This window comes from Hakea prostrata, chromosome 3, assembly GCF_041222555.1.
Source record: "Hakea prostrata isolate BN-2017 chromosome 3, UWA_Hpros_2, whole genome shotgun sequence".
In the NCBI taxonomy this organism is placed as follows: Eukaryota; Viridiplantae; Streptophyta; class Magnoliopsida; order Proteales; family Proteaceae; genus Hakea; species Hakea prostrata.
In genome coordinates, this window is record NC_142602.1 from 28084441 (window position 1) to 28104555 (window position 20115).

The window sequence follows — 20115 nt, forward strand, 5'->3', positions numbered from 1 at the left end:
GGATTCAGATACCTCTAAACGGATGCGGATGCGAATTCAGGAGCGGATTTCGGTTATCCATTTACACCCCTATTTGTAAGTCATATCATTTTTTTTTAAAATTTAATCACAAGTCTTTGATGTGACTTATAAATGAATTTTAACCATTTGATGTAATGTTGGATCACATGTCATATATCTAAAAGGAAATAGATGGTCCATTTGTGACAAAGAAATGGACTAGATAAATTTCCAGACTAGCACAGGTGCGCATAAACAAATATGTAAAAAAATGTTTTAAAGATCATGAACAAGATGAACTATAATCAATATAATCATGATCATACAATAATTTGCTCCAATCCAATGGGCTGCACAGACACAACCCTAAGGGGAAGAACAAGAAGAAGTAAATTACATTCTTTGGTGGAAAAACATTCACAAGGAGATTGATAAGATTCTCAACCCCATGGGCTGTGGCCCATCCATGGAAGGTCCTCAATCTCTTTCAGACCCATAAGGTTGGGCTGGGGTTTTAACAAAAATCCAAGGCCCTTCCCCATATAAGCCCACCACCTTGTGTAAAGGGAGGGGCATTCTCTTGCGCGCCATTTCCTTTTGAGCTTCTGAGTTTGAGTGAGTCTCGCGTCTCGGAGTTTCTCCTGGTTCCAACTTCCAAGCTTTTCCAATGTCACCTAATCAACCTTTAGCTACAGGTATTGCGAAATCCCTGAATCAATTCTCTTTCGTTTGGATCCTTGTGGGGATTTGTATTTCAACTTTTCAATTTAAAATTTTTCTTTACTTGATTTGCTTTGATTATCTCAAGCAGAAACCCGTGGTAAGTGGAAGAAGAGGAAGAGAGATGCTAATCTCGGAAGCAATATTAGAAAACAGAAACCCGAAGAAGAAGATCAAGAAGAGGAAGATGAAGATGAGGATGAAGCAGAATTTGACGAAGAAGAAAGTACTCAAACCATCGCTGCAACAGCCGCTCCTGGTGCCAAGAACGATTCACGAGAAAGCGAGGTTCTCTCTGATGGTGGTAGTGTTCGGATTTCTGAGTTTCCTCTCGTAATTAAGCGCAATGTAAATCGACCACACTCTTCTGTTCTCTCTGTTGTTACCGCAGAATGTGCTGTTCAATTCCCAGAACAGTATTTTTTACAAAACCAGAATTCTTTCTTCTTCGAAAACATTTCTCATGGCCAGCTTCAAGCATTATCGGCTGTTCCAGCTGATAGTCCTTCTCTAGCCCCTCCCGATAACGACAGAGACAGACTCGATGCACCTCCACCTGTCTATGTATCTACTCCCCCGGCAATCATGGAAGGTCGAGGCGTCATCAAGAAATTCGGGAATAATCGGGTTCTTGTCGTTCCTATGCACGCTGGTACGCATTTTTCACATTTCTCCACCCTAGCTTGTTCCCTAAATATGCTGTAGATTTTGGTTTCGAATGCATTTTTCACATTTCTTCACCCTAACTTGTTCCCTAAATATACTGTAGATTGTGGTTTCAAATAAGTAGCGTTTTCAATATCGTTTGGATTTGGTTGTACAGATTGGTTTTCACCCAATTCAGTGCACATATTGGAGAGGCAAGTTGTACCACATTTCTTTTCAGGCAAGTTTGCAGAGCATACTCCAGGAAAATATATGGATATCAGGAATCGGGTTGTTGCTAAATATATGGAGAATCCAGACAAGAGACTCAGGATTAACGATTGCCAAGGGCTGTCTCCTAGTTCTGATTTCAGTGATTTGAATCGAATTTTTAGGTTTCTGGATCACTGGGGCATCATTAATTATAGCCCTGTTACGAGTCTTGAGCACAGGGTTGATGAACCATATCTGAGGGAGGATCTAAATGGGGAGATTCAGGTTCCTTTAACTGCTTTGAGGTCCATTGATAGTTTGATTCAGTTTGACAAGCCCAAAAGTAAGCTGAAGGCTTCGAATGTTCCCTCCTTGTTGTCTGGACCTGGTGATGAGACTGCTGATTTGGATAGCAGAATTAGGGAGCGATTAGCTGAAAACCAATGCTATTATTGTTCTTGCCCCCTAGCTCGTGCGTGTTATCAATCACAGAAAGAGGTAACTCTCTCCCTAATCATACATGGATCACATTGTCTCGATTGTTTTAAGCTCTTCAGAGGTTATTTTTTTCTTGTGCTGTAAAACCAGGAGGCAAGAAGGGGGGTTATGGATACTTAGCAGAACATGAGTTCATAAACCTTGTATATATGAATAGTGAATACTTTCTTAATGTTCTGTATTTATATATTTTTATGAAGTTGATTTTCCAATGCATTGAATTTTTGTCAATCAATTGGTTGATGGGTGGGCTAATATAACAAACTAATGGCTTCAAGATAGAAACCCTTACTTTCTTGTGTTAATTAAATATGCTAATAATGAATCATCCTAAAGCTAAAAAGTTACATAACTATGACATTTATTTGCAGAAATTTCTGCTACTATTTTGGTTGCTCCTGTGAATTTGTTTGTTGTACACATCCCTTTATGTTTGATTGCTGGCATGAAATATGTGTATGGTTTTTCATGTTCAACCTGCCAAGTTATTGACTTTAGCATTGATGGATTTTGTACTATGAGTTACTGAAATGTTTTCTCACATATATAAGATAAGAGAACCACATATTCTAATTTATCCTATGAAAGGTTCAGATTTTATTTGGGCATACTTTTCTAATGGGAGGACAACATAGGGAACTGTTCTTGACATGCAAAAACAGTTAGTATACAATGCATAAGGGACTTGAATGTTGAAAGTAGAGGTAATGTCTAAAACCTCTATAAGGGAATTTAGGACTTTTTTCCAAACTAAAGCAAACTGCCTATCGACTATCCAAGCCAACTTGTCTGCTTATTAGTTAGCAGGCCCCAATAAAGAGAACTTTCCTTGGGAGCACCATACAACTGTTGCTTCAAGTCTTGAAATTTTTTGGTTGAAGATCAATTTCTATGGATAAACATAACAAAAAAAATCCTTGAGTGTGGAGCCTTCACTTATGCCTTCTTTTTGTTTTGAAATTTTTTTTAGTGCAAGTCTATTTAATTACTTGATTGATATGCTGTTTTGAGTCTTTGGTTGGAGGTCTGTGGGTGTCCATGGACCTCAGTACCACAGGAATGTTTTTATTCTTTATGTAGTTTTGGCTGTTAGTTGCATTTCTTTATTGTCGATTCTTTTGTAAGTAGGTGTTAGTTTCCAATTGTGCTTAGACCTTAGGACTATCTAATTTAATTATTTCTTTCTTTGTCTAATTTGAATGACTTACTATTATAAATGAAGCTGCTGGTATGACAGGAGAGCGTTCACACTCCATTGTCTAGCTTCTTCTCCTTCTTCTTTCTCTTCTTCCCGTGTCTTTTTCCTTCTAGTTATCAAGGTCTGATACTATTCGTTGGTGGTAGAGCACCTTGTTTAATTACTGATTCTGGTTTTGAAAGTTGATAATGGTTATTTGTAAATGTTACAGCCGCCGCCAATTATTGTTTATGCCATAGTTGTTGATGACATAATGATTAACTAGGGTATTTCCTATCTGTTTGTTGATCCACTTGGAGTGATCAGTCACTTGGGTACAGTTACTTGATTGCATTTTCAATCTTGCATAGACCCAGAATTTCATCTTATGCATTTTTTTTTAATATTTCTTCTAAAATTTTTTCAAGTTTCAACTAGTGTCCATCTCTATTCAGCAGATAATCCTAAGTTTTCTCAGGGACAATTAGCTATTATACCCATAGAAAAAAATTCGAGGGAAACTCAAGTTTCGATTGGGTGAAAATGGGAAACCTAGGTGGGATTTCTGAACTGGGAAATTTTGAGGAAACTTGGGACTTTTTCGTGCAAGTTTTGATAGGTTTTAGGGAGTATTTTAGGGTGAGACTTTGCATTTAAGCTAATTAGAGTATAAAGAACACATTGGCACATGCATTTTGCTAAAAAAGTCAATTACATAACATCAATGTAGAGTTGTCCGAGAAATACACTATAAACTTAACTACTTAAGTACTTAACATTCAATATATAATTTCTAACTTCAAAACATCAAATACAAAGTAATTGACAATAAAAGGAAAGTACAACTCAGTGCCAAGAGGAGTGCCTCAGTGGATCCATCCTGTGAGTTGAGTAGTACTATACCTATAACATCTTCTCCTCCAACCAACGAACATAGACATCCCATGACATTTTATGCCTATGGTTGTCAAGGTAATTGACAACTACAACTTTATAAGTTTGGTCATCACCATGCCTAAGATAACCAGTCTGAGGGAATACGCAATTTGGATAGGGAAGTCGGGGGGTATTTGTCATGATATTTGGGGAAACATGAAAGAAACAAAAAAATTGAAAATTTGTGAAAGTTTAGAAACTTGTAGGTTTCCACGAAATTTCCCAAGTTTCCATGAAATTTCCCAGATTTCCACGAAATTGCCATGTTTCCCACGAAATTTGGGAATTTTTTTCTTCTCATGAATCAGCTGGGTTAAACCAGGTTTCGACGGTTTCGATCAAAACTTGGGATTTTTTTTCGGTCCCCTAGTTTTTAGTTTCGAGGTTCCCAAAATGGACAGAAATTTCTCAAGTTTCAACCGAATCTCGTTCTATGATTATACCCAATGTGTTTCTGGTAAGGAGTGAACCACTGACATCTAAAATCTACTCTAGTAAGTTGGCTCATGTGCACCACTTTGTGGTCAATACCTGAAAGCAAATCAATCAACACAATGTAATGTATGGTTTGATAGAGTTCTTTTTTTTCATGGTGCAACTGACCTTTCTAGTAATGACTCAAATTTGGCATCAGTATGACGCACAACAATATATTCTACTACACATTTTTGAAAACCTACATTTCTGAGAACTACTTCCAACTTTTAATTTCAGTCACTCAAACAATCAAAAGATAAGTCACTCTTAAATCTATATCCATCCAAAAGTGGAAAAAGAGATTAAGAAAAGGAATGAGACTCTTTTGAGAAGTCATTTTAACATGAGTCTTTAATGTCCTGTATCACATGCATTGGAATGTATTGCAGTGTGTCTTCAAAGCTCAACCACTGGGGCATTTTGCTTAGGGAAATTCATCCATGCGATGCCGTCTTCACAAGACTCTATATGGGATAAAACAATGTCAACATGCTTGGTTCAATAACTTTTGTCAAGTTATTGGTGGTTACAGGTTCACTTTGTGTTTCTTTGGTCATCCATGTCCATGTGCCGTCGGGGGATATGGGTGTGATCCTAGTTCTACAAGTTGATGATATTGTAATTTTAGGAAATGACTTTTTTGGCATTGAAGAGAGACGAAGGTACATGTCGGTTAGCATTTTCAGATGACATACTTGGAGGTGCTAAGGTATTTTTGCCGTTGAAGTTGTTTGTTGCAAAAAGGTATTGATTTGTCCACTAGTAAATATGTCCCAGAACTTCCATTTGAGACTAGTATGTTGAGTGTAAACCTTTTGAAAACCCTATGGATCCAAATCTGAAACTAAGCGTGCATTTGAAGGTAAAGAGTTCGAGGATAAACATTAGTACAAGAAACTTGTTGGAAATTTGTTTAACAGTCACTAGACCATATATTTCATTTGATGTGGTGGTCATCAGTCAATTTATTGCGACTCCTTAACAAGTTCACCTTGATGCTACTGGCTGCATCTTGAGGAATATTAAAGGTGTTACTGACAATGGTTTTATTCATTTGTATCATGGTCACAGTGATGTTTTCGGTTATATAGATGCTGATTTGGTTGGTGTTGCCGATGACTGTGATGTAAACCCAGTTTTAGGGTTAGGGTTTTTGTGGATTTTCCCTAAAACTAAGGGCTACCCTGAATCTTCCAGCAATTAAGACAAATTTAATGAGGTGTTTTGGGGCTGGTTTTAGGGCTTACAAGGGTTAGGTCAACAGACTCAACACCTAAAGGGTTTGGCCAAGCTTGAGGTAAAGGGGCTGTGGGTTTTTTAGACTCAAAACCTTGCGGTAAAATAGTTTCAGATCTGGAACTTAACAGTAGGGCTTGGAAACTAGGACATTTAGGATTTCGATTAGGAGGGGGAATGGGACTGTTGGTGTTGTTTTTGTAATTTCAGATTTAGTTCTAATGGTTTTACAGTGTGGTTGAGGGTATAGGTTGAACTAGGGTTTAGGTCTAGAGTTTGAAGATGAATTGTAGAACTTTTAATGAAGAAGATGAATTTTAGAAGTGTCAGGGTTTTAGGTTTTAGGTGGAATTAATGGTAGGGATGGGATGAGGGGTAAGGGGAGGCAAGGGCTTGGGGATTAGGGATCTAAAAGGGGAGGGGTTCTACTGCTGGCGAGGGAAGAAGAGACAGAGAGGGAGGGTCAAATGGGATGGGGAAGGAAGGGGAGGGGGGTGTTGCAGGATAGGGAGAGGGTAAGGGAGGGCCTAGGGAGTATCATAGGGGGTGGGGTTAAGGTGCAGGGGTGTGCAGGGGGAGGGGAATTAGGGTTGTGCGAGGACAGGGGAGGGGCTGTGGTTGAAGGGGAAGAGGTGGGGGAAGAAAGGGAAAGGGGCTGGGATTGTTTTACTTACTTGGTTGCTGAAGAACACTTGCTAGAAATTCTGAATGGTGCTGAATATAAAGAACTTTACTAGAATCTGCCAAGGCCCTCTCAACAGGAACCCCGGTCCTCAACTCAATAACTTTTCATTCAATAATCAGACATAACTTACAAAGAAGGAGTAGACTCTTATTTATGGCCTACTAAAAAGACTCTAGCACGAAGTGATTCCTTTATAGATTAGGATCCCATTAGATAATCTTAACCATAGAAATAAAATCTAAAACATCCATAGGTTCCTAATAGACACATGTAGAAATAAAAGTTTAAATAACTTAAAACTCTATGATGTGAACACAAGGATCCCCTGGCTAAAAGCTCAAGTGAGATCCTCAGGATGGCTCCAAGAAACCTCCATAGGCTGGCCAAACCCTTTATGAGGGGTATTTTGGGCATTTTAGCCTTTAATTTACCCCATAAATTAATTTAGGATTTTTTTTTCAGAATTTCGTTGAGTCAGTTTGAGTCAAGTTTGGATTTTTTTTGGAGTATCTTATTTTTAGATGAGGTTGTTTTTGAAGGAGTCCTCTTTAGTAGTTAAGGTAAGATAAGATTCCTTATCTTGTCTATTAGGACTTTTGGATAAGAATCCAATCCAATATATAAGGCTGCGTTTGTTTGCAGGAAAAACAGGGGTGGGTAAAAAGGGGTGGGAAAAGTGTACTTGAATTCCACAAAATTCTGAATATTTACCTGTTTGGTTGCCTGGGGTGGGAAACTCACCCGACAACTATGGCCACCGTGGAATCCCTATCGAAGCTCATTTTTCCCACCCAGGCCCTCTCAAAACCCCACGATTTTGATGGGATTTTGAGGGGAAAATGAGGGAGAGTTGAGAAGACTTTGGCAGGAGATCTGCAACTGTTTGGCGGGAGGTTTAGTGGAGATAGTAGATGACGGAAAAGGTGGCCGGCGGCAAAGGCAAAGGCAAAACAAGGGAGGCAGATGGCAGCATCTCCTCTCGGTCTCAGTTGGACGGCATCGGCGGATTTGAAGCAACGATAATCTGCTGCGAGTCAATTTCCACGTTTTGAGAGAGGGGAAAACTAGTCAGTTCAAGATCCAGTAGTTTTCAGTCGAAGCGATCACTCCATCATCCAATTCCATCTTGTCAATATGTCCGGCCGGCACGAGAAGGAGAAAGGCGTAAATGTTCAGGTTCTCCTTCGTTGCAGGTGCTGAGATTCCGCTCCATGGATTTTAGGGTTTTCTTCCTTTTTCATTTCGTTGCGAGAGAGAGAGAGAGAGAGAGAGAGAGAGAGAGAGAGAGAGAGAGAGAGAGCAGGTGCTGAGATTCCGCTTCATGGGTTTTCTTCCTTTTTCATTTTGTTGCAGGTGAGAGAGAGAGAGCAAAGCACATATACATATATCACAACACGCACAGGGTGAGAATAAAAATAATGATAATATATTATTTATAAAAAGAAAAAATAATAATAATATATCTTTAATCTAAAATACTTTTACCACTCCATCCAACCAAACAAGTATTAAAAGTGGAAAAGTGTATTTACCCATTACTTTTCCACACTTTACTATCCTGTTTCCCACCCCACTAACATATGGGACCCACAAGTACAACTTCCCCACCCCTTTTTTTCCAGCAAACAAACGCAGCCTAATGGGATCCTATCAGTAAGGAGATCCCAATTGGAGTTAGAGTTTGTTATTTTAGTCTATAAATAGCCTCTTCTTGCAATGTTATTTCTCAAATTTGATGAATAAAAATTTTAATTGATTAATTGCTTGAGTGAGTGGCAGGGTTCCTTTGAGGGGGACCCTGCGGTTGTCATTCAAGGTTTCTTAATTACTTCCAGCATTCAAGCAGCCTACCTTCAAGTTCAGAAGCATCAAATCATCAAGACCAGCAAGCACTCAAATAAGTCCAAGAGCTCCCACCACTACTCCCAGCCTCCCCTATTGTCCGCAACCATCCCCCACCACTCCCCTGTCCTGCGCAACCTCCCCAAGCCCCTGCCTTGCTGCTACATGATTCCAGCAGCCTCCCCTAGGTCCCACAACTCCCTTGAACCCTTCCCTAACCCATAACCTCCCTAGCCCCTTCCCTAACTTACCCTAGCACCCGCAAGTCTCCCTTCCCTTCCTTCTCTCCCACGGCAGCCAAATTCTAACCCCTTTAGGGAACCCTGATTCCCAGTCCCTTCTCCACCCCTTTCACTTCCATTAGGATCACAGGAAGCTACAGACTCAAGTTCTACCATTATTTTCTGTAGTTCCTGTCCTATTCCCTTTAAAAATTCTGTACTTCATCTTCAACCTTGAGAATTGCAGAAAACTTAGAGTTGCAGAATTTTCAAATCTGAAATTCAATTTACAAAAAGATTCAGATCTGGAATTGAGTTTCAGCAAGCTCTAACTCCCATTAGAAACCCTAAAACTCATCTACCTTTTGCTGGAATTTCCTGAGCAAACCCTAGGTCTCAGGAAATTGTTAAAATACCTAGGTTTGGGGAAGTTATTAAAATACCCCTAACCCTAGACTTGGTTTACATCAATTGGTATTAGAGCTCAGATTTCTACCAGTGCTAGTACCATCCTTGATGCATCCTCAATAGCCCAAATCATGGAAGAGCTAGCAAACCGTCTCCCTATCGTCGGATACTTTTGAGTATGCCATCAATGTGAGTTTTTCCAAGATTATTATGTTTGAAGAGAGATTGAAGGAGCAGCCTTTTCTACACACGATTGCGGGCTGGTAGATCTATGATTAAAGCCATATAGACAACGGACGTAGCGCCAACATCATCTTTGAAGCAACATTACACAAAGTTAGTTGACCACTGGAAGAGCATCTAAGCCATATTGAGTTTAGCTTCTTAATCGTGAGCTTGTAAAGGTAACACATAGGTGCCTTGTTCCTCTTAGTCTACACTCTGTTGATAATGTTTGGTGTGATGTAGTTTCTATGGGCGTCACTGATGTCATCTTAGATAGGCCTTGGTTATTTGACAATGATGTAAACCTACATGGTAGGGATAATACGTATACCATTAGGCACCAAGGGAAAAACATTTTTTACTCCTTCCCTTGAATACTCAAGAGGAAGAAAGAAAGAGGGTAGAAAACAATCTAATTACAAAAGTGTTTGTTCCTTAACCCCAACCCATAGTGATTCTGACCAAGAAGCTTGAAGTCCTTGAAGAAGGATTGAGTGTAATCCTGACACTGGCCACCAAATTAGAGACTCCTCAGCCAGAAGAAGAACCTCCACCTTAAATTTAAGAGCTCCTCACTGAGTTTTCAGATATTGTTCCAAAAGAGACAATACAAGAGGTTCTACAAGGGTAGCACCTTGAATAATTATATAGTACAGCTGTACAGGCCAACTCAAATAGAAGACTAGTCCCACCCAGTCAGAAGCTTCCTCCAGAAAAAGTGCCAGAGAAGATTGATAAAATTTATTTTGGAGTAGAAGATCGCTTAGCTAGGGAATGCCTTCAAAGAAGGGGAATTGCTGTCCATCTCTCATTCAGCAAATTATGTGCAAGTGACCCCATGGCCACCACCAAAGGCAGCCCTAAACCACTCAATTGGTTAGGTAGCACTTTTGTCCCAGTACCATGATCTTAGTGATGTGACACAAGGGGCACAACTGCTGTTTATGACAACTACAGCCACAGTAGAGGGATTAGATGGTGACCCTAAGGCCAGAACAAAGAAAGACGAGGTGGAGATCCTAGCTCTTGAAGACAAGGCCCTAACAGATAAAGAGGGTGCCTCTAAAAAATACAGGTACTTAATTAGGACCACTACAGAAAAGGGCCTGTCACTAAAAATTTCTCTGAGTGAAGACCACCATGGCTCTGAAATTGAAGTTCTAGAGTTGCTGCCCACAAATTTCAGATCAGCACCAGCCTCTATCCTGCACTATACTGAACCGACCCTTGACCTTAAAGGGTATCTTGATGGAGTCACCTCAGCAGCACACTACCTTGGATTCGGTATCTTCATCATGCCTACCTGGACCAGTGATGAAGAGGCTCCTAGACTCAGAGAGCAAAGTCGCTAATCCATCATTCTTTCAGAGTTCTGTCTAGGAGCAGTATTGGTGGCCTTGTACCTACTGTTTCCTTCCCACTGCAATATTCAAGGACGAGTCCACACCCAGGATTTTTGAATCATTTAGCTAGCAGCGCTAGAGCAACACATTCATCAAGAGATGAATTTTTTCAAGAACGGGAGTATTGATGTGAACACAAGGACCCCCTGGCCTAAGGCTCAAGTGGGGCCTCCAAAATGGCTCCAAGAAACCTCCATAGGCTGGCCAAACCCTTTATGAAGGGTATTTTGAGCATTTTAGCCCTTAATTTACCACAAAATTAATTAAGAACTTTTTTCAGAATGTTGTTGTCTTGTTGAGTCAGGTTTGGATTTATTTGGAGTATTTTATTTTGAGCTGAAGTTGGTTTTGAAGGAATCATATTTAGTAGTTTAGATAAGATTCCTTATCTTATCTTATTTGTTAGGACTTTTGGATAGAGTCCAGTCCAATATGTAATGGAATCCTATCAGTAAGGAGATCCCAGTAGGAGTTGAAGTCTGTTTTTTTAGGCTATAAATAGCCTCTTCTTGCAATGTTATTTCTCAGATTTGATGAATAAGAATTTTGATTGATTAATTGCTTAAGTGAGTGGCAAGGTTCCTTTGAGGGGTACCTTGCAGTTGTCATTCAGAGTTTCTTAATTACTTGCAGCATTCAAGCAGCCTAACTTCAAGTTCAGAAGCATCAAATCATCAAGACCAGGAAGCACTCAAGTAAGTCCAAGAGCTCCCACTGCCACTCCCAGCCTCCCTCTCTTGTCCGCAACCATCCCCCACCCCTCCCTTGCCCTGCGCAACCTCCCCAAGCCACTGCCTTGCTGTTACATCGTTCCAGCAGCCTCCCCTAGGTCCCACAACTCCCTTAAACCCTTCCCCTAACCCCACGACCTCCCTTCCCCAACTTACCCTAGCACCCGCCGGACTCCCTTCCCTTCTCACCCACGTTAGCCAAACCCTAACCTGTTGAGGAAACCCTGATTCCCACCACTTCTCTGCCCCTTTTACTTCCATTAGGATCGCAGGAAGCCATAGACTGAAGTTCTACCATTATTTTCTGCAGTTCTGTCCTATTCCCTTGACTTCAAAAATTCTGCGCTTCATCTTCAACCTTGAGAATTGCAAACTTAAAGTTGCCGAATTTTCAAATCTGAAATTCAATTTACAAAAGGTTCAGATCTGAAGTTAAGTTTCAGCAGGCTATAAAACCCCCTTAGAAACCCTAAAACCCTTCTAGCTTTTGCTGGAATTTCCAGGGCAAACCCTAGGTTTGGGGAAATTACTAAAATACCCTAACCCTAGACGTGGTTTACATCACTCTAATAAGCACATGCTAAATTCGTATTTAATAAAAACTCTAATTATCACATGTATTAGAGTTTTAAAAGACTGAGGACTCAACAACTAACTAAAAACAAGACTTTTTAACCAACTTGGACTCTATAATTAAACTGGAATTAAATTTCAGCAACTAATTAGGGCAGAAAATGCCCAAAGTACCCCTCCTAGAATGGTCGGCCTGCCTAGGGAGGCCTCTTAGGTGCATCTTGTGGGCCGCACTTAGGGTTTTGGCCAAAGGGCAAACATGTTCACATTGGACCACCATTCAGCTTCTGTTTTCTGCTTATTGTACATTTTTTTTGTGGTAATCTTGTTTTTTTGGAGTAAGAAATAGAATTTCTGTGGCCAGATTGAGTACATAAGTTATTTAGCTAAGCCCATATGGTCGCGGGGTTGATACGGCACGATCACATTCAACGGAGGCCTTTAAATGCCCCTCTATGGAGAAGTGGTTTAATTTAGATTGAAGGAATTAGAAGAAATAGGGGCAGGCTTAAGATAACCTTAAGAGAAGTGGTGAGCAATGATATGCATAGCTTAGGTCTTGTATCTAACATGGCCTCAAATAGAGCTGATTGGAAGGCAAGGATCCATGTAGCAAACCCCATTTAGTTGGGCAAAGGCTTCTTCTTGGTGGTGGTGGTGGTGCTATTGTAATCCACTTATGCATGTGAACCAAACATATTGAGGTTGATTGTCATTTTATGAGAAATACAGTCATCCAATAACCTGTTTTGAATGGCCAGCAACTGTGGGTTATATGTTTATGAAGCCTATGAAGGTGCTGTTTCAACTTGCAACCTGTTCTTGGTGGCTGTTCTATACATGGAGATATATAGTCCAATTTGAGGGGAAGTGTAGTCTTGTTGGAGGTTCATGGGTGTCTAGGGGCCTTGTAACATGGGAATGTTTTTCTTTTCTAAGTATAGTATATATATTTTATATTTCCCTATTGTAATTCCTATCATAAGTACCAGTGTCCTATTGTGCTTAGACCTTGAAATTAGACGAAATAAGTGTTATTTCACTGTGTAACTGATTGACTTATACTATAAATGCAGCTGCTGGTATAATAGGAGAGTAATCATATTCCATATTCTAGCTTTGTCTCACTCTTTCTTCTCTCCATTCTCTTTTTCCCGTTTCTCTTTTCTGCTGGTTACAAAGATTTTATATTTTTGGGTTTTTAACCAATTAATCTGTCTTTTCAAGCTACTTTTGCACTTGTATGACTATGAAGTATGAACAATCCCCTATTAAATGAGCAGGCTGACATTCTACTTTGCTCGGATTGCTTCCATGATGGGAGATTTGTTACTGGTCACTCTAGCCTTGATTTTATAAGGGTGGATTCTGTAAGAGACTTGTCTGACATTGATGGCGACAAGTGGACAGAACAAGAAACACTTCTTATGCTTGAGGCATTGGAAATCTATAATGACAACTGGAACGAAATTGCTGAGCATGTTGGTACTAAATCTAAAGCTCAGTGCATCCTTCATTTTATTCGTCTGCCCACGGAGGATGGTCTATTGGGGAATATTGAATTTCCAAATAAGTCTGTTTCAACTAATATGTCAAGCGGTGGTGACGATGGAGCACAATATTCCAATCCTAATTTTGATTATGCAGGTATTTGTTCTAGTTCCATATTCTTGGTAACAGAATCTGCAGTTGTTTGTAAGGCTCATTTTTCATTGTTATTAAAGCGTATCTGTTACTCCCTTGCAGGCCTTGATTCTGAAAACAGAATCCCTTTTGAGAACTCCACAAATCCCCTCATGGCCCTGGTAAGTTATCATAGTAGTCTACTTTCTGTAGCTCTGTATAATAATCTGCATGATTTCTGTATGTGTATCATTTTCATTTTAATGCAGAGCAGAGTTGCATCATGGTGTCATTTTGATTCTTGATGTTTATATCGTAGTTTCAATGAGAACCAGATGGAGTGTGCATTTTGTCTTCTATTTTTAAAGAGAAAGGCCATAGACATTGTATTAATGAGAAAAAAACAAAAAAGAGAAAGCAACATCTAGACTTAGTTTCTATATAGAGGCTTTATGGCAACCAGGGCCTTCTACAAAAATGCAGAATAAGTGAAATACCCCTACGGAAAATGTCAACTACCCCCCCCCTTCCACTAGAAAAGGGGGGGAAGAAAAAAAAAGAAATAAAGAAGAACACTTCACCATTGCTACTCTCTTACAAATTCGTACCACCTATCCCTTATATTAAATGGTTTAATCCCTGGAAAATCTGGAACCATTAAAGCTGTCAACTTAATTCTAGATGTAATACAATTTGCCAGTTCCTCATTTACCAAAAGTGTTCAGGCATTCCTCTCCTCCAATATGCACACTAAGATGCCAGGTCTATTAACCTGCGCATTGACCCTTTCCCTCAAAACTTTTCACTCTTTCCACTATAATGACACACTGAATTGAGCAGGGAAATGTCCAACTCCACACCCATGATCAATAGTTCTCTCCCCAGTTCCTTTGCATGATTACAGAGTGAATAAATGGTACCCATCCTCCACTGGCATATGAAACTTGTCCAAGTTCATAACAAACTGGATGCTGATGTAATCCCAATTCCAAAACCCTATTTCATGATCACTTCAGGCCCTCCAGAAGTAGCAATAGTGGTGGCAATTTCATTTTTAAACTAATGCTCAGTACCTAATTAGGAAAAGTAAACAAGACCAAGGTAAAATGGTGTAGAAATTATGAAGAAAACAAGGTATCTGGTATTAAAGTTCAGACTTGGGATTTGAGAAACTAAACAATACATGTCTTCAGGGATAATGGATAGATCAAGTCTTCTTCTTCATGATCAAAGAAAAGTCATGGTAGAAATGAGTTAAGAAATCAAACTGCTCAACTGAAACCTATCGATAATACCTCTGAAACATCAGAGTTAAGAATCACTTGGGCCTGCTGGATTCAGCCAAGCCATTAAACTGATGTTTAACAGGCATACAATTGATTAGAGATGGCTTAAAAAGAAATCCCCTGAAATTGGGCTGATTGTATCTTAAAATAATGCTTCACCACACCATCCATGCCAGATTCTGACCCAAGCTTGCACAGGTTGCCTTACAAGTATGTTTCAAGTTTAGAAGTGAATGTGGGTGAAGTGAGAGAAATGGAACCATTTGTGAGCTCTTACAGTGATGCTGGAGCAGGAATAGAGAAGAAGAAATTAAGGTGATGGGAACAAGGAAGATAAACAAGAGAGGAAAGAGAGGAGTGACTAACAGAGAAGACACACTGTAGGAAAAAGAATCTGACCCTAGTAGAGCAAAACTAGATTTGGACTTGCCTCATCTTGGTCTAAACTTCCAAACAGGTCCACACTGGTGCTAAGAAGTGCTACTGCATCAGATGCACTATTTGGTCCTCTGGATGCAAAAATATTACCAATTAATCTACAAGTCTTGGCGTGGAGTTAGTCATAGGAGTTCTTTCATATTTCAGATTTAAGAGATTGTATCCTGTCATCCATTTTTGCTGCTTCTAAATAAGGAATTTCTTAAGATGCTGAGTTTCCTTATTACATATACTAACTCATGCCCGTGTGTTGATATACATATACTGTTGCCTTTTCAAGCATTTAGGATAAGCAATTGTATAATGGTATTAGCAGGGAGGTCGACAATTGTGTACCTGGGAATTGCAATTGGGTTCTTCAATACAGTCTTCCCTTAGTGCGAGTGCCACATGATATTGTTTCTGCATAAGTGTGAATCACCTGCAGGGCCATGCGTGTAAGTTTTAGGATAAGCAATTGAACAGCCTGTGAAGTTAACAATAGTGATAATTATAGCTTTAATATCATCTAGATGATTCAAAGATATTCATTTCTCTCTTCATTTATTATTATACTGTTTTTGCTTTCTTAAGCTGGTTTAATTTTGTTGGACCTTGTAAGTTTTCATAGCATGTGGATATTTGGATACTGTGTAAGTTTTTGCTTTCTTAAGCTAGTATTCTTTGATTAGACGTTGGTTTTTGTCCAAGTGCAGTTATCATTATTATTGTTTATTTGAGTAACTTCCGGTCTAACTGTTTGAAAAGTTTTCTAGGTTGCCTTTTTGGCTTCTGTGGTGGGGCCAAGAGTTGCTGCAGCCTGTGCTCATGCATCATTAGCAGCCTTGTCCAAGGAAGAGCATCAATCAATTGCTTCGAATAACATCTTACAAAAGGAAAGCTCTGTTCATGGAGATAGGTGGGATCTTTGTTCCTTTAAATCAGTTTGAAGCTCACTTCTCTCTCTTGCTACCCCAAGGGAAAAGAAAAGGGGGGAGGGGGTAGATTGCTTTTGCAGTACCTTGTTCTGTGCATTTTATGAACCATAGTAAATCACTGGAGATTTTCTTTTGTTCTCATTTTAGGAATGGGTACCTTTTTTTTTTTTCAATAATCTGGAATGATTACCCTTTCCTCTCTAGTTTACTTTTGAAGTTTTTAATAGAAAATGGCAAAATGCAACTTTTTCTTGGAGAAAATGAACTGAAATGTCCCTTGCCTGTGTGAAGGATCAGTTCAGAGAGTGCATCTGGCAGAGAAGGTAATCTTCATTTAGGTAAGCTGTTGCAGCTTCTTCTTTCCCCCCAAATTCTTATGAAATCAGTTATTTTCAATATAATATTTTCTTCGACGAATTTCAGAGGAAAGCATGGCAATACAAGGGTTTTATGGTCAGAAAGATACAGTTTCGTTTCAGTTGCCCATGGAAAGTGTGAAAAATGCTGCAAAATTTGGTCTCGCTGCTGCAGCAACAAAGGCAAAACTGTTTGCTGAACATGAAGAACGTGAAATACAGAGAATGGCTGCTATAATTATAAATCACAAGGTATTTTACTGATTCCCTTGTTCTTTTAGCATATTGCTATACTTATCCAGTTGCTTAAATTTTGCATTACAATTGTTGGCGAACACTTTTGAAATGCTATATGCTGCTACTGCTATTTCTGCCAAATGGGTGACCTTGTCATTCTCATCATTCAATGTATGGAATTTCCTATGTAGGTCACTTGTGAGGTTTAGTATTTTGCACAATCTATGATCTTCTCCTCTTCTTACTTTAACTGTCCAAGTTCTTCAAGCAGTATTGATTAATTCATGCACTTTTAAAAGGATTATTACTATAAAAAATGGTCGACTCTGAGTGCAATGGAAAAAATAATCCATGACTGGGGACAATATTGACACTTCTTCCTAAACTTACTTATTTTCTGTATTGTTACGTGGCAATCATGGCCGGCAATGAGGTATGCTTGGGTGAAACAATGCAAACAGTACCACAGCTACAGAAATCAGAAGTGCAGTGAACCTGAACCTGAGGAATATGGCAGAAACTTGAAGTAACTAGAACTTGCAAAACTGTATGCCCAATGTAGCTGAAACTGAGATTATTATCATGTTTCTGCAGGACCGGATTTTTGCCTTAGGCTATTCTAGATGTAGCCAGATGACTTTTGCTGCTTCTCTCGCTTCCATGTGACCATTTTACTGGGCTTATGGTCCTTTGTTTTTCAAGATGCCTTATATTTTATGTCTGTTATTAATTTTGTTTAACAGATGCATCCAGATGTGGTCTCCTTTGGAAAAGATAGCTCCATTTTCTATCTGCATGTATGACCATTTATTAATTTATTAATTGTCGCTTTTGTGGGCTATGATTTATTGCAAAGGAACTTTCATCTAGATGAATGGACTTGTTTGAGTGTTCTCATATTAATTCACTTATGTGTTCTTTGACATAGTAATCTCCTGGAAGCATTATTTAGAACAAGTTTTTATTGTTGATGCAGTTGAAGAAACTAGAGCTAAAGCTAAAGCTATTTTCTGAGGTGGACAGCATGTTAATAAAAGAATGTGAACAGGTGGAAATGACAAGGCAGAGGATTGTGGCTGAGCAGGCCCAGATTATCTCAACTCAATTTCGATCTGCTGGAACAGCTAACACTACCCTACCACGTGTTGCTGCTGTCGCAAGCAGTAGTGTAAACATCAGGCCTCAACTCATATCAGCATCATCTGCACAGACAAACATATCAGCTTATGGAAATAACCAAGCAAACCATCCGCACATGCCTTTCATGCCACAGCCACAAATGTTTGCATACGGACCTCAATTACCCCTCTCTGCCATTCACCCATCCTTATCTACCCCCTCCAATAGTGTCATGTTTACTTCGGCCCCTGGAAATGTCAGACACCCGAGTCCTAGTCATCATATGCTGAGACCTGTATTTGGGACTGACGCAAATGTAGGTTGACATACGAGAAACTTATGCAGAGCTCCATAAATTTATCTAGTTAAATACTAATCATATCCTCTTTCTGAGTGCTTGTGTCTGGGCAGGGTTGGTTGACTCAGTTCAGAGACCCTGGTGCCACTGGTCAGTGAAATCTTAAGATATTTATTTCCTCCCTTCATGGTGAGTTGTACAGTAAACAACAGTGATAGGTCAGGTTAGTATGTTTATATAGTTATGGCATGTAAGTCTACATTCCATGTTTGGATTCAGTATCTGACCATTGGATTTCTTACAAGGAATTGGACCTAGTCAAATACATTTTTGGACGGTATGCTTCTAGATTGCCATTGTAGTGCAGCATTGTTGAGTTAATTTCTTTGGAGTTGACTTAAAAGACTGGTCCATTAGTTTGTGAATTCTTTGTTAGGGTATGATTTAGGGGGGAAAATCATCTTCTGTGCATAGTTCTTGTTGTGCACAACAGTGCACTTTTTATACCAAATGATAGATTGAGATTTAAAGCTTGATTTCAAATTTGAAAAGTTCAAAATAGCCTTGTGGTTTCTTTGCTTTCTCAATAGTTATTTGGCATATATGTGCATTGTTGTGTGCGCAGAGGATGTTTTTTCATGATTTAGAGTACCAGAGACATTTGTTGGCGAAATTTGAAGATTTTATACTTTCTCCATCCAGTCAAGATCGCGGTAACAAGGGGGGCAGGGTGGAATGGCATGATTCTGTAGCTTTTGGCAAGTAACACGACATTCCATGATAAGCATCCACTCTCTCTTTCCCCTTTTTTCAGATTTTATTCTCCTAAATGTGCCCCTGTGAGAATAATTATCAAGAGAGTGCAGTAATGTCATACTATTGTTCATATTTCACATGTGGAGGGATTGCCCTTGTGCTGCAGTCGTGTTGTTGAGTTGATTTTGTTTCTTACCTTTCACATATCATCTAGGGATATCTTCTACAGATGAAGATGATATTGTGTAGTAAGTGGAATCAAATTTATGGCCTCTTATCGCATGGAAGGAACGTTGTAAAGGGGCTACAATCTTTTTTTTTTTTTTTTTTTTTTTTTTGCGCTAAAGATCATTTGTATTATAGAAAAAGAAAAGAGAAAATAATGTACAAGAGAATGTCACTGTATATCACTACAGTGTATTCATACCAACAGGAATTCTTCAGACTCCCAAGCTTGATAGGAAATTATTCATCAGAATCTGTCTGATGGGTTCTACCAATTGCATCGTGTGTAAATCATGGGGAATGACTGGGGCCAGAAATCTATCAGATTTTTAAGTTAGCTTGTTTTCTGCTGATGATGTCATGAAATCTGCCGTTTTTTCTTTTTATGATAAAAAAAAAATTCATTCAGTTTGAGTAGTGCTTACAGGTACAGTTGAAGGAGAGAGTTCTAAATCACTGACTCTCGATAGAAGTAGATGGAATTTGATCTAATAACCATTTTTTCAAGGGGTGGAATTGGAGTTCACACAGCGTTACGTTTTCTAATAATACTAATAACATCTACCAAAATGGGTATCAAATTTAGAAGCCATCTGTTGCGGTCATTGTCATTGAGCATGGCTAGATCTTTTTCCTGGCCCCAAATTTATTTGATTTATACTCCTACTTCCGTTGTTTCGCTCATGCCTTGGAGAATGCATCGCACCATCGCCACATTCATTGTACCAGTGTTTATGTGCTTACAAAATAGACATTGCCATCCCAAAAAAGTCTCACACTCCAATCTATCTTTTTTAGAAGATCATTATTTAGCTCTACACACAAGAAGTAGGTGAATAAAAAAATCTGGTCACAGCATTTGTACGTAAC

The 20115-nt window shown here is 39.2% G+C and overlaps 1 protein-coding gene across 2 annotated transcripts; it reads left to right on the plus strand.

The window, feature by feature from the left end:
- Window positions 1-596: 596 nt before the first annotated feature.
- Window positions 597-19182, plus strand: SWI3C (SWITCH/sucrose nonfermenting 3C). Of its 2 annotated transcripts, none has more exons than XM_089150175.1 (9): window positions 597-695; window positions 812-1372; window positions 1544-2076; window positions 13274-13637; window positions 13737-13795; window positions 16093-16235; window positions 16546-16592; window positions 16678-16862; window positions 17824-19182. In XM_089150175.1, exons 1-9 carry the CDS (start codon window positions 668-670, stop codon window positions 18289-18291), a joined length of 2388 nt encoding a protein of 795 aa, XP_089006301.1. In that variant the 5' UTR covers window positions 597-667; the 3' UTR covers window positions 18292-19182. The 2 variants fall into 2 exon arrangements, with proteins under 2 accessions (XP_089006301.1, XP_089006302.1); XM_089150176.1 differs by having other exon boundaries at window positions 16552-16592.
- The last annotated feature ends 933 nt before the right edge of the window (window positions 19183-20115 follow it).

Bases quoted from the DNA above. Each gene is read 5' to 3' on its own strand.
- SWI3C (XM_089150175.1), top strand. From the start codon at position 668: ATGTCACCTAATCAACCTTTAGCTACAG. The intron at 2,077-13,273 runs GTAACTCTCTCC...TTAAATGAGCAG, and splicing joins GTTATCAATCACAGAAAGAG to GCTGACATTCTACTTTGCTC. The intron at 16,863-17,823 runs GTATTTTACTGA...TTGTTGATGCAG, and splicing joins CTATAATTATAAATCACAAG to TTGAAGAAACTAGAGCTAAA.